Source organism: Pelodiscus sinensis, chromosome 3, assembly GCF_049634645.1.
Source record: "Pelodiscus sinensis isolate JC-2024 chromosome 3, ASM4963464v1, whole genome shotgun sequence".
NCBI classification, from domain to species: Eukaryota; Metazoa; Chordata; order Testudines; family Trionychidae; genus Pelodiscus; species Pelodiscus sinensis.
This window is the reverse complement of record NC_134713.1, coordinates 36,831,556-36,845,529: the sequence shown is the minus strand read 5'-3', so window position 1 is coordinate 36,845,529 and position 13,974 is coordinate 36,831,556. Positions and strand designations below refer to the sequence as shown.

Below are 13,974 nucleotides of genomic sequence, written 5' to 3'. Positions count from 1 at the left end.
CCACGGTGCCCCAGGGGATGGAGCCATGGAGCAGTGGTGGTCTGGGGACCAGAACAGCAGAGCTCCAATGGGAATAGAAAGGGGTTGGTACCCTGGGGGCTGAAGCAATGGAGCTGTGGCAGCCCGAGGCCCAGAGCAATGGAACCTTGCGGAGGTGGAGGCAGCAGCCGGGAGCAGAGTGGCAAGCATTGTCCTCCCCTGATCTGGCCAATTCCCTAGTTTAGGACTAGTCAGATCCCAAGATTGCTGGACAAGGGAGTTTAACCTGCACTAAAAAAGTAAAAAAGTGTCAAATTACAAAGGATGAATATGAAAAGACCACAAGCATGTGGGGACAAAATTAGAAAGGCCAAGGCATAAAATTAGATTAAACTAGTTAGAGACATAAAGGGAAAAAAGAAAATATTCTACAAATACATTAAAAGAAAGAGGAAGATCAAGGACAGGGTAGCTCATTACTCAGTGAGGGAAAGGGACAATAACAGAAAATGTGAAAATGGCAAAATTGCTAAATGCCTTTAGTTTCAGTTTTCACCAAAAAGGTTAATAGCAATCAGACATCTAACATTGAGAATCTCTGTGAAAATGAGGTAAAATCTGTGGCTTAAATAAGAAAAGAACATGTTAAAAATTATATAGACAAATTAGAGGTCTTCAAGTCAGCAGGACCTAATGTGATACATTCCAAAATTCTCAAGGATTTGATTAAAGTGATATCAGAGCCATTAGGAATTATATTTGAAATCTCACGGAAGATGGGAGATATTACAAAGGTCTAGAAGAAGGCAAATATAGTGCCAATCTATTACAAAGGGGATTAAGGATAACCTTGGGAATTACAGGCCAGTCAGTTTAATGTCAGTACTAGAAGAGGTAATGGAGCAAATAATCAAGCAATCAATTTGCAAACACACAGAAATAAGAAGATGAGTCCCAATCAGCTGGATTTGTCAAGGACATGTCATGTCAAATCAACCTAACAGTTTTCTTTGACAGAGTAATGAGCCTTGTGGATGGGGGGGAGGGAAGGAAACGGTAGATGTGGTATACCTTGACTTTAGTAAGGCTTTAGATATGCTCTTGCATGACCTTCTCATAAATAAACTAGAAGACTATAACCTAGATGGAGCTACCTAAAGGTGACTGCCCAGTTGGTTGGAAAAACTGTTCCCAGAGAGTAGTTATTAATGGTTCAGACTCATGCTGGCAGGGCATATTGAACAGGGCTGTTTCAAGGAGGAGGGTGAAAACTTCTTTACTGATGGGGATAGAACAAGAAGCAATGGGCTTAAACTGAAGCAAGAAAGGTTGAGGTTGGACATAAGGAAAAAACTCGTAACTGTGTGGTAGTTAAGCACTGGAACAAATTGCTTAGGGAGGTTGTGGAATCTGTCACTAGAGGTTTTTGAGAACTGGTTAGACAAACATCTGTCAAGCATGGTCCCATTATTACTTAGTCCTGACTTAAGTGCAAGGGACTGGACTAGAAGACTACTAAGGTGGCTTTGAGTCCTGCATTTCTAGAATTCTATATGGAATTACACTCCAATGGGCTACATCAGAAGAAGTAAGGTTGCACACCCTGGTTTGTATACTGAGCCTATTATTAATAGTGGTTCAAATAACTGTAACTACTGAGTCTTGAAAATGTGTTGCTCAGTAATTCACTTAAAAAAGAAAGTACAGAAAACAGAAATATAACGCAAATAAAACATATGACAATATAGAAAATAAAAATAAAAACAAAAGCAGTGGAATGTTGGCCCAGCTTGGCACGAATAACTGGACATAAGTGAGACCTCATTTCTTGAGCGGTAAATGGATCAGCAGACTTGAAACAAAATGTAAAATAGGTAAGCTAAGAAAGAGAATGTCTGTACTAACTAATAAGAGGGAACAGCCAGGAAACTACTTACACAGGACAGGATAACAACGGATAAGATAAAATGGGAACATAAAAATGAGAAGAATAAGTTGTACGTGGAATAAGTCTAACGTCAGCACCGGGCAAATTAGTTTAAACTATAGTAAAGAATAAAATTGTCACACACATAGATGAACATAATTTGTTGAGGGAAAGTCAACATGGTTTCTGTAAAGGGAAATTGTGCCTTACTAATCCACTAGAGTTCTTTGAGAGGGTCAACAAACATGTAGACAAGGTGGATCCAGTCGATATAGCATACTTAGATTTCCAAAACCCTTTGACGTGGTCCCTCACCAAAGGCTCTTAAGTAAAGTAAATTGTCATGGGATAAGAGGGAAGGTCCTTTCATGGATTCATAACTGGTTAAGAGACAGGAAACAAAAATGGTAATTTTTCAGAGTGTCCCTAAAGGGTCTGTCCTGGGACCAATCCAATTCTACTTAGCCTATGTCTACACTACAAAGAAAAGTCGGAAAAAGATACGCAAATTGTGAACCACAATTTACATATCTTTTTCCGCTTTTCTTCTGAAAGAGGCTTTTCTAACATTTGGCCCATCTACACAGGGCTAAATGTCAGAAAAAAACCCCTCTTTTGGAATATCCTGGGATATTTTTGGGATGCTGAAAAAATGCGTCTGCTTTCTGGAAAATTTTCAGAAAAGCAGACATATTCCTTGGATGCGACAGAACTTTTCCAGGAGACGTATCCCAGAAAAGCTCTGTATTTTAGACATACCCTTATTTATAAATGATCTAGAGAAAGGGGTAAACAGTGAGGTGGAAAAATTTGCAGATGATACCAAACTGCTCAAGATAGTTGAGACCGAAGCAGACTGTGAAATGCTTCAAAAAGATCTTACCAAACTAAGTGATTGGGCAACAAAATGGCAAATGAAATTTAAGGTTGATAAATTTAAAGTAATGCACATTGTAAAAAATAATCCCAACTATACATACAATATGATGGGGACTAATTTAGCTACAACCACTCAAGAGAGAGATCTTGGGATCACTGTGGATTCTTCTCTGAAAACATCCAGTGTGCAGCAGCAGTCAAAAAAGTGAATAGAATGTTAGGAATAATTAAAAAAGAGATAGAGAATAAGACGGAGAATATTTTATTGCCTCTGTATAAAATCATAGTACACCCACAACTTGAATACTGCATACAGATGTGGTCGCCTCATCTCAAAAAAGATATAGTGGCATTGGAAAAGATTCAGAAAAGAGCAACAAAATGATTAGTGGTTTGAAATGGGTCCCATATGAAGAGAGATTAAAAAGACTTGGACTTTTCATCTTAGAAAAGAGGAGACTAAGGGGGGAGGGATATGATAGAGGTTTATAAAATCATTACTGGTGTAGAAAAAGTGAATAAGGAAAAGTTATTTACTTATTCCCACACTATAAGAACTAAGGGTCACCAAATGAAATTAACAGGCAGCAGATTTAAAACAAACAGAAGGAAATTTTTCTTCACTCAGAGCATAGTCAACCTGTGGAACTCCTTGTCAGAGGATGTTGTGTAGATTAGGACTTTAACAAGAGTTAGATAGATTCATGGAGGTCAGGTCCATCAATGGCCATTAATTAGCCAGGATGGGTAGGAATGGTGTCCCTAGCCTCTGTTTATCTGGATATGGATGACAGGAGAAGGATCACATGAGGATTACCTGTTATGATCCCTCCCTCTGGGGCATCTGGTACTGGCCACTGTCAGCAGACAGGATACTGGGCTGGATGGACCTTTGGTCCGACCCAGTATGGCCATTCTATGTTCTGAACAGTGAGGGTATATCTAGACAGCAGGCTTCTTTTGGCAGAAGCTTTTCCAGAAGAGATCTTTCAAAAAAACTTCTTCCGAAAGAAAGCGTCCACATTGCCAAAGCATATCGAAAAAGTGATCTGCTTTATCGAAAGATAGCATCCACACTGAATGGATGCTATATTGCATTTAAGCTTGCATCTGACAAAGTGGGTCTTTGCCCATGAAAGCTTATGCTCCAACACTTCAGTTAGTCTATAAGGTGCTACAGGACTCCTCGCCTCTTTTGCAGATTCAGACTAATATGGCTACCCCTCTGATATTTGCATTTAAGCTGTGATTGCTAAGGACGGAGTGGACACAAGGGCACCTGTGCTTTTTCCTCTTTCCTCTTCTTTCACAAAAACTCTCTCTTCCGCATCCTCACACGCCTTTTTCCAAAAGACCTCTTTCAGAAAAGGTGTTCTTCCTCATCGAATGAGGTTTACAAATGTCGGAAAAACCCCTGTGTTCTTTTGATTTTCTTTCGAAAGAACGCAACAGCATTGTGGACGTAAGTGAATTTTTTTTTGAAAAACGGCCGTTTAAAAAAACCCAAAAAATCCCCTGCTGTCTAGACGCACCCTGAATGGAAAGTGTATGATGTACAAGTATTGGTTCCTACAAAGCAACCATGCCAATGCCAAAATTAGTGGTGCAATGTAAAGTGAATGTAATGTATATAAAAGGGAGGGAGTCTCTTTACTTTTGAATGTGAACTATGCTCTGTGCCCACTCCATATGGTTGAGTCTGATCAACTAACTGTAACTTTTCTGTATGTCAAATAAAAGAATGTGAGGGACAAAACTGGAGTTTTTCTGTATACTTAGGGAATGAAGTAGAAGACATCTTGGGGAAACCCCATCAAAATAATCTACTCTGTACTGACAAATTATATAAATGCCATGTGTCACAGCCTTACTTGGTGTTAACTGGTGTTGCTCCATTAAATAAAGTGAATTATGCTAATTTAAATCATTCTTTCTAGCTCTACTGATGTCACTTTTTTATTTAACCAATGATAATATAAATTGGACTTGTTAAAAAAGAGCTTCATTTTACTTTGCCCATTGACACTGGACAGTAGTTTCAACACGAATGTATATGTTTCATTCTGGCATAATTATTAGGAATGTACTACATGTCTAATTGTAGCACTTGGCTCAGGATTTGGAAATGATATTCATCCAAAGACAAATTAGAAGCTGAATAATGGAGAGAGCAGTAAATGACAATGATATGTATTTTATTTAATAATTTATTAAAGCAGAATCAAAGAAACCAAATAATATAAATATCTAGTCAATATCATAACCTCACTAGCCTCCACATCTGAATGATTTGTTTTTTATTATATATTATATCACTAGCTCTCATTCATTTTCGAAAAAATCACTGCAAGTTTTCCCATAGTTTCGATAGAAGCATACAGAAATTTCATGCAGAACATGTGACCATGATGAAAGGCTATCATTCTAACTTTCTACAAAGGAAGCTTGGAAATTAAATCCACTCTGAAATGAATTATTTTGTCCTTCCTAAAATTATCATTTTTATATTTCTAATAAAATTAAGTTGACTACTGAAATCTTGGGAAAAAACGTATTCTAAATAATCTTTTACTTATATGATTGACCAAGAGAGTTATGATAACTTAGGCCATGATTTGCAAAAGTGAGTATAATTTTTGGAATCTCCCAGTTTAAGACACTTTAACCATGCTTAATTCAAAGGGTTAATATTTGGCACTTGTGAGAATCAAGACCTTTTAAGGCATCTCAGATTGGGCACCCACAATCAGGGGTACCTAGCAAAGGCACCATTTGGGGAGAGTAGCGGGGCTGCAGCCATGCATACTGGGACATTGCTTGCTCTTCTTTCCTTTCCTTTCCTTTATCAGGAGGCAAGGGGAAAGTACGCAGCTTGAATGCATACCTCTCCTGGTGGTACTTGAAAGGGGTAGAGGAGCAAGTGACACAAGCTGAATACTTTACTCTCACTCCCTGATAAACAGGGGAGTCAGAAGAAAGGAAGCCGCATCCTGGCATGTGCAACTGCAACCTCTTCCCCTCTGCCCTCCCAGAATGGGGCCACTGGCACCCAGAAATATCTGTCATAATCAAACACCTTGAGTCTGTCAATAATGACAGATTATTCCTAACTACCTTTTTAAAGTTTGTTGATGCTGGCAAAATAATTTAAAAATAAAGATTACAAGAACAAATATGCACTTCTTAAATATACAGTTCATCGGTATCCCTCAATTCAATCCTGAGCTTTAAAGGGTGGGAAGGGAACCAACTGAAATAACAGAAAAAACTCCACTCAACCTATCATATTGATGGAACATGAAGAGTGCAATGCCATAGAAAGGGATCAGGAAGCAGCAAAGGCTCAGAACATTTTAACTGAATATATGATTTTATATTCTATGTTATTTAATATATATGTTACTGAGCTAGAAAAGGTTGAACAGTGAAATGATAAAATATGTAAATGGCACAAAATTATTTAGGCTGGTGAAAACCAAAGGACATAGTGAGATACTGCTGTAAGATCTAATTGAGCAAAATGATGGTAAATTGGTTCCTATTCCTTCCATATGCACATTCCTATGAACTATTCTAACGAGTTAGGAAAAAGTCCTATCCATGATTATGGACAGTTCAATGTAAAACACGTACTTCATACACAGTGATGGTAAAATAAGGCAAGGATGTTATTTCATATTAAGGAATGAGCGGATAATAATGCTTAACATAATATCATTATATAAAGTGATGGTACACCTCACTGAATTTGGTCATCCCATCTTGACAAGGATGTAACAGAAATGGAAACTATCCAGACAAGGGCAATGACATCTTTGTAAAAGCATGGAGAGACTTCCACCCGAAGAGGCATTGAAAAGGGTTAGGCTTGTTTCATTTAGAGAGGGAAAGATGAAAAGGTGACACGAAAGAGGTATACATATTTATGAATGATCCAGAGAACAGCCGCTGAGCATTCCTATTCATGCCTTATTGCTATACAAGACAAAGTGGGAACCCAATGAAACTCAAAGGCAATACATTTAAAGCACTTTGTATATACATAGGTAGGCTTTCCTAAAAAGGAAATCTGGATTCTTCCCTTTTTTGGCATACTTTGAAATTTGACTCTTTTTAATCTTTATTCCATCTTCATTCCATACTAAATGCTTTGAAGCTTGAATGACTTTGTGACAACTTACATCCTCACTCCTTCAATATAAATCAAGAAAAAACAAATTTTCCATTTTTTTAGTATTTAGTCCTGTATATGTAAAAGTTTTAACAGTAGATTCCCACCTGACTAACACAGCTGGCCTGACTGAGTGTGCTCACTGCTCTCATATAGCTCTGATTCCTTGATCGGAACTTTGGGGAATTGTAGTTTGCGGAGGGATCCAGGTTGTGGCCCCCAGGCACATCACTTGCTGCTTGAAGGTAGCTCTGACTACAAAAGAAAGAGGGAAAAAAGGAGGCTATACATAAAAAAACAAAACAAAACTCCAGATGGAATCAGTTATGACACTGAAAACAGCAATTTGTATTAGCATCATAAATGCACTCCCTGGGGCCAAATTCTTGATCCATAAAGAAGCACAGTTGCTATTGAAGTCAAGGGACCTGCATCATTTAATATAAGCAGAGGATTTGGCCTTCAGATTACTACCAAAATTATTTGAAGTATTCAGCATTTTTATTGTGAATAAATATCACGAATAGTCCCCTGGCTACAAATGCTGCTACATTTTACTAAAAAATATGAACATCGATATGAACAACACCTACGGCAGGAACGGAAAGGTTTCTACAGGGATAAAATCACTCTTCTCTGTTATCCTTTTCCCATCAAGGTGCTGGATGTCAAGATGCCCTTTAGGTTAAAAGTATTTACAGAAGATCAAAATTTCCTGTGGACCAGCTAAAGAATGTGATTTGTGTAATGGCACACAGCCTACAACACATCCCTCAAGTTACTTTTCCCAGAGTGAACTGCAGACCTTAAAGCTACCACCATCACTTCTTGTTCCAGAGTATTGGTCTTGTTTAAAGAGATACTGGCTATGTCTTCTCTGCCAAACAGAGTGTTTTTTTTTAACAAGATAGATAACCTGTATAAGTTATGTTGTTCTCCTAGTGAGGATAAGGCACAAATAGGTTTAAAAAATGATGTAGCTAAGCAAGGTCAACGATATATCCCCATCTGCACTTGACATCTCCTAGCTACATCCCACTAAAAACTGCAGAGCCCTGCTCCAGTAGGATTTTACAGCAAGATACTAAACATCATTATCTCACTGTAAAATCATGTCTTTTTAGGCAGTAAAGATATGTCAAGCTACATTAAAAGCAGCTGCCCTCAGTTCTCCTTTTGCCAATGTCTGGAGTTTTGCTACATAGGCCTACATAGGTCTGGGTGGGGTTTTTTTGTTTGTTTTTTGCTTTTTGTCTGATGTGACCGTTGCTCTCTCTTTTAAGCAACTGGAAAGGAATTTTCCCCTCACAGCCAGATTGATTGGGGTAGGGGTGGAGGTTGCCTTTCCCACAGTAGCTCACAGACCCAATGGATTGGCCAGAAGATTAAGATTCAACTTGTCACAATGTGACAAGTGTCAGGTGTCCAGGTATGTCCAGGCACTCATTCTATAGTGGGTCTGATTCCTTGATACCTGACATTGGAAATGGACTTAGGTAAAGCATCACCTATGGAAGTGGAGGAATGGGGCTGTAGAGCATGGGGATAAACACCTTTTCCTCAGCATCCTAACACTCAGATGAGAGGAGGACCATAGTTCCCAGCAACAGGCTAGGATCAGCGGTGGTGAGTTTAGGGTCTGACTGCAGCCCTCCATGGGATGGAAATGATTAAGTAAGGAATCATGCCTTGCAATGTACTAGTTGTAGTTCCTACATGTGTTGGGTCAAATTTGCTGCCTACTTACTCCAAATCCCCCACATCTTATCTTTTCTTCCATGAATTTGGGAAAAAAATGCTCATTGCTCCCTCTTTTTTAAATCTTATGTACTAGCCCTAAAGCAACCTGCACTTGTATCCCAGCACTGGGACTGGATCAATGAATGTTCACAAGGAGCAGGAAAAAGAGCAGTGAGCCTCTCCACTCATTCACAGTATGCTCAAGCATCATGAACAATCTAAGCACACTAGCAATACAGAACTCATAATGTCAACAGGTTATGTCTACACTAGACTTTCTTTTCTCTTGAGTTAATTGTCAATTGATCTGAGATAATTACTGCACAAACATTGGTTGCAAATTACAAATGTTTATTCTTTACCCCAGGTGAAGAAAAGTTCTTTGTCCTAAGTTAGCAGCATATTACTATGAATTATTGTTTGTATTACAGTAGCATCTAGGAGCCCCAATTCCAGATCAAGACTGTGCTAGGTAAGGTATGAACAGGAACACAAAGATGAAAGACTAGGGTTTTTCTTTATCCATGGCTGGTGTGCAATTAATTCACTTGAAAGTTAAAAATACACTAGTACCAACACACCCCCAACTGTTTTAGGAAACTTAAAAGAGGCTGCAATGTGCTTCCTTTATGTTGGGTTAGCATGGAGACAGTGCATATTACACCTTGGTGAACAGTATGTAGCAGCAGCTGCTCTATGCTCTGGCTCAGCACGGCTGGAGGCATGGTCTGCCCCATCACCCTACATATTGTTTGCTCCATTGCACTTCCTAACGACCTATTGTAGGGACTGAGTTAAAGTAAAGCCTGCCTTTTCCCCAAGGGAAATCCCTTTTCTGATCTCCGCATCTGCTTCTTAGCAAGCTGCTCAATGCCCTACATATATTATTGCAATTACAATTTAGACCTCCCTGGTCCAGCACCCTTGGGACTTGACCAGTCCTGGACCAGAGGATTTGCCCGATCAGGGAAGGTCGATGTTCCCCTGCTGGCTACCCTTCTGATGGCTCCTTTCCCAGGGGTTCCCAGACTGGAGCTCCCTGCCCTGCTGATTGCCTGCTACAGCTGGCCCAGCCAAGGCTCCCAGCCCTGCTGCCCGCCAGGTGCACTGGGTTTTCCTTAGACAAGGCCGTCTGGCCACCGCCAGCCCCACTACCTTCAGGGGTTTCTCAGGGTTCCTCGCCCCCAGGTTGCCTGGCCATCACCAGCCCCGTTGCTGCAGAGGGTTTCCTGGGGTTCCCTGGCACTGCTGCCAGGGGCTCTCCAGCCGCCTAACCCCACTGACAATGGGGTTCCCTGGCCGGGTGGGAGGCTTCCCGATGTCACCTGACCCCACTGATGCTAGGATTCCCCTGCCTAGTTGCTGCAGGCTCAGCCAGGACTCCGCAAATCCTGCATTCTCTCAGCTGGCTCCCACTCCTGGGGCTCTTTGGTCTAGCAACATCCATGCCAGACTACAGAGTCCTGGATTTGAGAAGTTCAACCTATAGCATTAAAATAAATTCAAATATAAAGACATTCTTTTTTAAGTAAAATGAAATTAGTATAAAAATTTGCTGTCTAATTTAGCCTTGTTGGAAATATATTTGTGGCTATATAGTTCCATTAATAAACTTTTAATGTAATTTTCCTGCTAATCAGAATGTAGAATATGATTGACCAGACTGCAGAATATGATTATGGACTAAAATTGTCCAAGTTGTTCCCCTTTAGGGTTTAAAAAATTGCATATACTTCCCATGCAGATTCCTCGTTTTCCACTGCATCATTTGGATATGCCAAAATAACACGTGTTTAGCTATAAGACATCAAAGAGACTAGTCTAAAGAAGTAAGATGGGAACACCACCAAATAAATATACCATACAGTAAAATATACATTTCAAAAGAATATACAGACTTTAATTTGTTCTTTGCTTTAAGGAAAAATAAACACATAGCTCAAAGTATGTCATAAGAGGTTATTAATTGTATGGACCTAACTTGAAACAGATTAAACAAGAATTATGATCCTTATTTGTAAGCACCTAAGTGCATACTTACATTAGGGATAACACCTACACTTATGCTAAACACATGCTTGAGTGCTTTGTTGAATCAGAGCCTCAGAGACTTATTAATGAAAAAAGCAATAATATCCAGTTTTTATTAAAACCTTCTGAATCTTTCAAAATGGAACTGCGTATTTTTAGTTGAGTAAATTGCCTCAAGGTGGGCATCCAAATATGAAGACACACAGGGACAAACATTCATTTGGCATAACGTTAAAATATGCCAATTTTTCAAAAGTGGTTGACTGCTGTTTCAGGATTTCTTAAGTTTTGGATGCTCAGCATCAGGCATCTTAAATTGACCATCCAAATTCTGTGCCCACTTTTGAAAATTTGACCTTATAATTAGGGCTGTGAAGCAATTAAAAAATTTAATCATGATTAATCACGCAATTAATTGCGTGTTCTGCCCCTTTGAAATGCTGCAGCGGCATTTCAAAGGGGCAGCACTGCAGAAGCCCGGAATCAGCTAGAGTCCTCAGTTGACCCCAGGCTCAGTGAAGGCTGCCTTTTTGAAATGCAGAGGTGGTGATATAAAGGGGCAGCACCACAGCAGCCCAGGATCAGCTGGAGTCCCCATTTGGGACCATTGAAAATGCCAGACCACCACTACAAAGGGGCAGCATAATGCAGAGCCAGGAATCAGCTGGGCACTGACACTGATCCCGGGGTTCCATGATGCAATGCCCCTTTGAAGTGCCATTCCAGTGCTTCAAAGGGGCAGCGCATTAGGAGCCTAGGATCAGCTGGGAATCCTAGCTGATCCCCAGCTTCTAGTGTGCTGCCCCTTTGAAGCACCGGAGCAGCACTTCAAAAGGTCAGCGCAGCATTAACGCCTGCGATTAACATGTTAAAAAAATTAATGCATTAATCCTGCCTTGCGTTAATCGCAGGGATTAACACTAATCAATTGACAGCCCTACATGTAATCCTCACCAACAAACCATTTAACTCCAAGGAAAAAGCTTCATATTATTTTGCAACCATCTTTCATCTGACACTACTTCACATGACTAGCTTGCAAAGTGATTACTTGATGAGCGGTAGCAGATGACTGTCCCCAAAAGACAGATGTTTGTATAGGGGTTTATCATCTCCATATGAATGGTCCCAAATATCAGCCTCTTAAGACAAAGAGATGCTCCAAGGGTGCAGCTTCTGCTGTATCCACAATTCTTCCAAAATAGAGCACAAAGAAGTCACCACTAGATAAAATGATGTTGGAGTTGGAAGGTTTGGATAATAAGCTGACAAGAAGAACCTTGCTTAAACTCAAACCAAGCCCAAATTGCCCTTATTCTGAAGGCTGAAAAAGCCTGGAGTTTTCGTTATGCTGTTTAAGCTATTTCTGACCCAATAAGAAGCAAAAAATAGCAGAAATATCAGTACTCAGTCTCATTGTTTCCAGTCCTGTTTGATATAATCAAAGGGTGTGGGGGATCAGAAAAAGTTCAAAACATTGGCATTATTTATTAGAACCTCCAAAATTTCTGAGATGCATATATTGCAATTATGAATGTACCTGCTTTAACATGCTATCTATCCCTTTGCATGTTAACAGCTAGAGTGTCCCTCTGTGGGTCTACAAGAGAAGGGAAGAGGAAAAAGGATACACAGAGGTTTTGTCTCTTCCAACTCCACTGTAATAAAAAGGCACAAGTGCCCCTGAGTACTGCTGTAGGGTGGAATCACCACACTCTTGAAGGATATCATGCAAGAAAATGAGGAAAAACAACCCCCCAACCTCAGCTGTGGGTGAACACTTTTCACTAAGGGTATGTCTAGACTACATTTATTTTTCGGAAAAAGCTACAGAAAATGCACTCCGCATTGCACAGCTTTTTCTGATCCTTTTGTTGGAAGAGGCTTTTCCAACATTGGCCCGACTAGACTGGGCCAAATGTTGGAAAAACCCCTCTTTCAGAAGCCCCCTTATTCCTCGTAAAATGAGGAATACAGGGGCTTCCGAAACAGTGTTTGCTCTTCTGAAAAAAAAAAAAAAAAAAAAGCAGAAGAGCAAATGTGTCCCTGTGGTTACATGTAGTCTAGCCGTACCCTAAGTGATCACTCAATAATTGACTTATTAATCCTTGTCCTTAAAGGAAACTTGCAAAACACTTTCAAAAGATGAGGCTGGAGTTTAAATTCACAACTGTGCTAGACACTAAAAATCATGGGCTGAATAAAGAATCCGGATTTATGGTTTATTACAACAATCTGCAACCCAGTAATAATACACCCCACCAGTTACTTCCCCCCACCCCACATACTTTCTTTCTTCTGTATGCTATGTCTAGACTACATCCCTCTGTCACCAGAGGGATGTAAATTAGACATACTGAAATTGCTAATGAAGCGGGGATTTAAATATCCCGTGCTTCATTAGAATAAAAATGGCCACCGCTTTTTGCTGACGCGGCAATTTGCCAGCAAAAAGCGGCAGTCTAGATGGGGACTGGTCAACAAGGAAAGCCTTTTCCGACCAATCCCTTATGCCTCGTGCAACAAGGTTTACAGGATCAGTTGGAAAAGGCTTTCCTTATCGACCGATCCCCGTCTAGACTGCTGCTTTTTGCTGGCAAATTTCTGCATCGGCAAAAAACGGTGGCCATTTTTATTCTAATGAAGCGTGGGATATTTAAATCATTAGCAATTTTGATATGTCTAATTTACATCCCTCTATTGCCAGAGGGATGTAGTCTAGACATACCCTATGAGTGAAGGGGATGTCAATGCCCCACTTTACCTTTGAATGGTCACTTAAAATATATAACAACGGCTATGTCTAGACTGCAGGCTTCTTTCGAAAGAGGCTCTTTCGAAAGCATCTTTCGAAAGAGCCTCTTTCAAAAGATCGCGTCTAGACTGCAGGCGGATCTTTTGAAAGAGAAATCCGCTTTTTCGAAAGAGAGCACCCAGCGAGTCTGGATGCTCTCTTTTGAAGACGGCCTCTTTACATTGAAGAACGCCTTCTTTCGAAAGAGGAACTTTCGAAAGAAGGCGTTCTTCCTCGTGAAACGAGGTTTACCGCCATCGAAAGAAAAGCTGCGTTCTTTCGAAATAATTTCGAAAGAACGCAGCTTGAGTCTGGACGCAGGGGAAGTTTTTTCGGGAAAAGGCTACTTTTCCCGAAAAACCCCCTGAGTCTGGACACGGCCAACTTATGCTAAACAATCTGTTCTACCTAGTATTTAGCTGTGCCTCTGTGAGTCAGTTTCCTAGACCTGAA

The 13,974-nt window shown here is 40.1% G+C and overlaps 1 protein-coding gene across 5 annotated transcripts in view; it reads right to left on the bottom strand.

Moving 5' to 3' along the window:
* DLGAP2 (DLG associated protein 2) overlaps positions 1-13,974 on the bottom strand; it is a 667,152-nt gene that overhangs the window by 70,228 nt on the left and 582,950 nt on the right. For all 5 annotated transcript variants that reach the window (XM_075923575.1, XM_075923576.1, XM_075923577.1 and 2 more), the window contains one exon: positions 7,064-7,211. In XM_075923575.1, the coding sequence (XP_075779690.1) occupies positions 7,064-7,211 (148 nt within the window). The remainder of the gene's footprint in view (positions 1-7,063; positions 7,212-13,974) is intronic.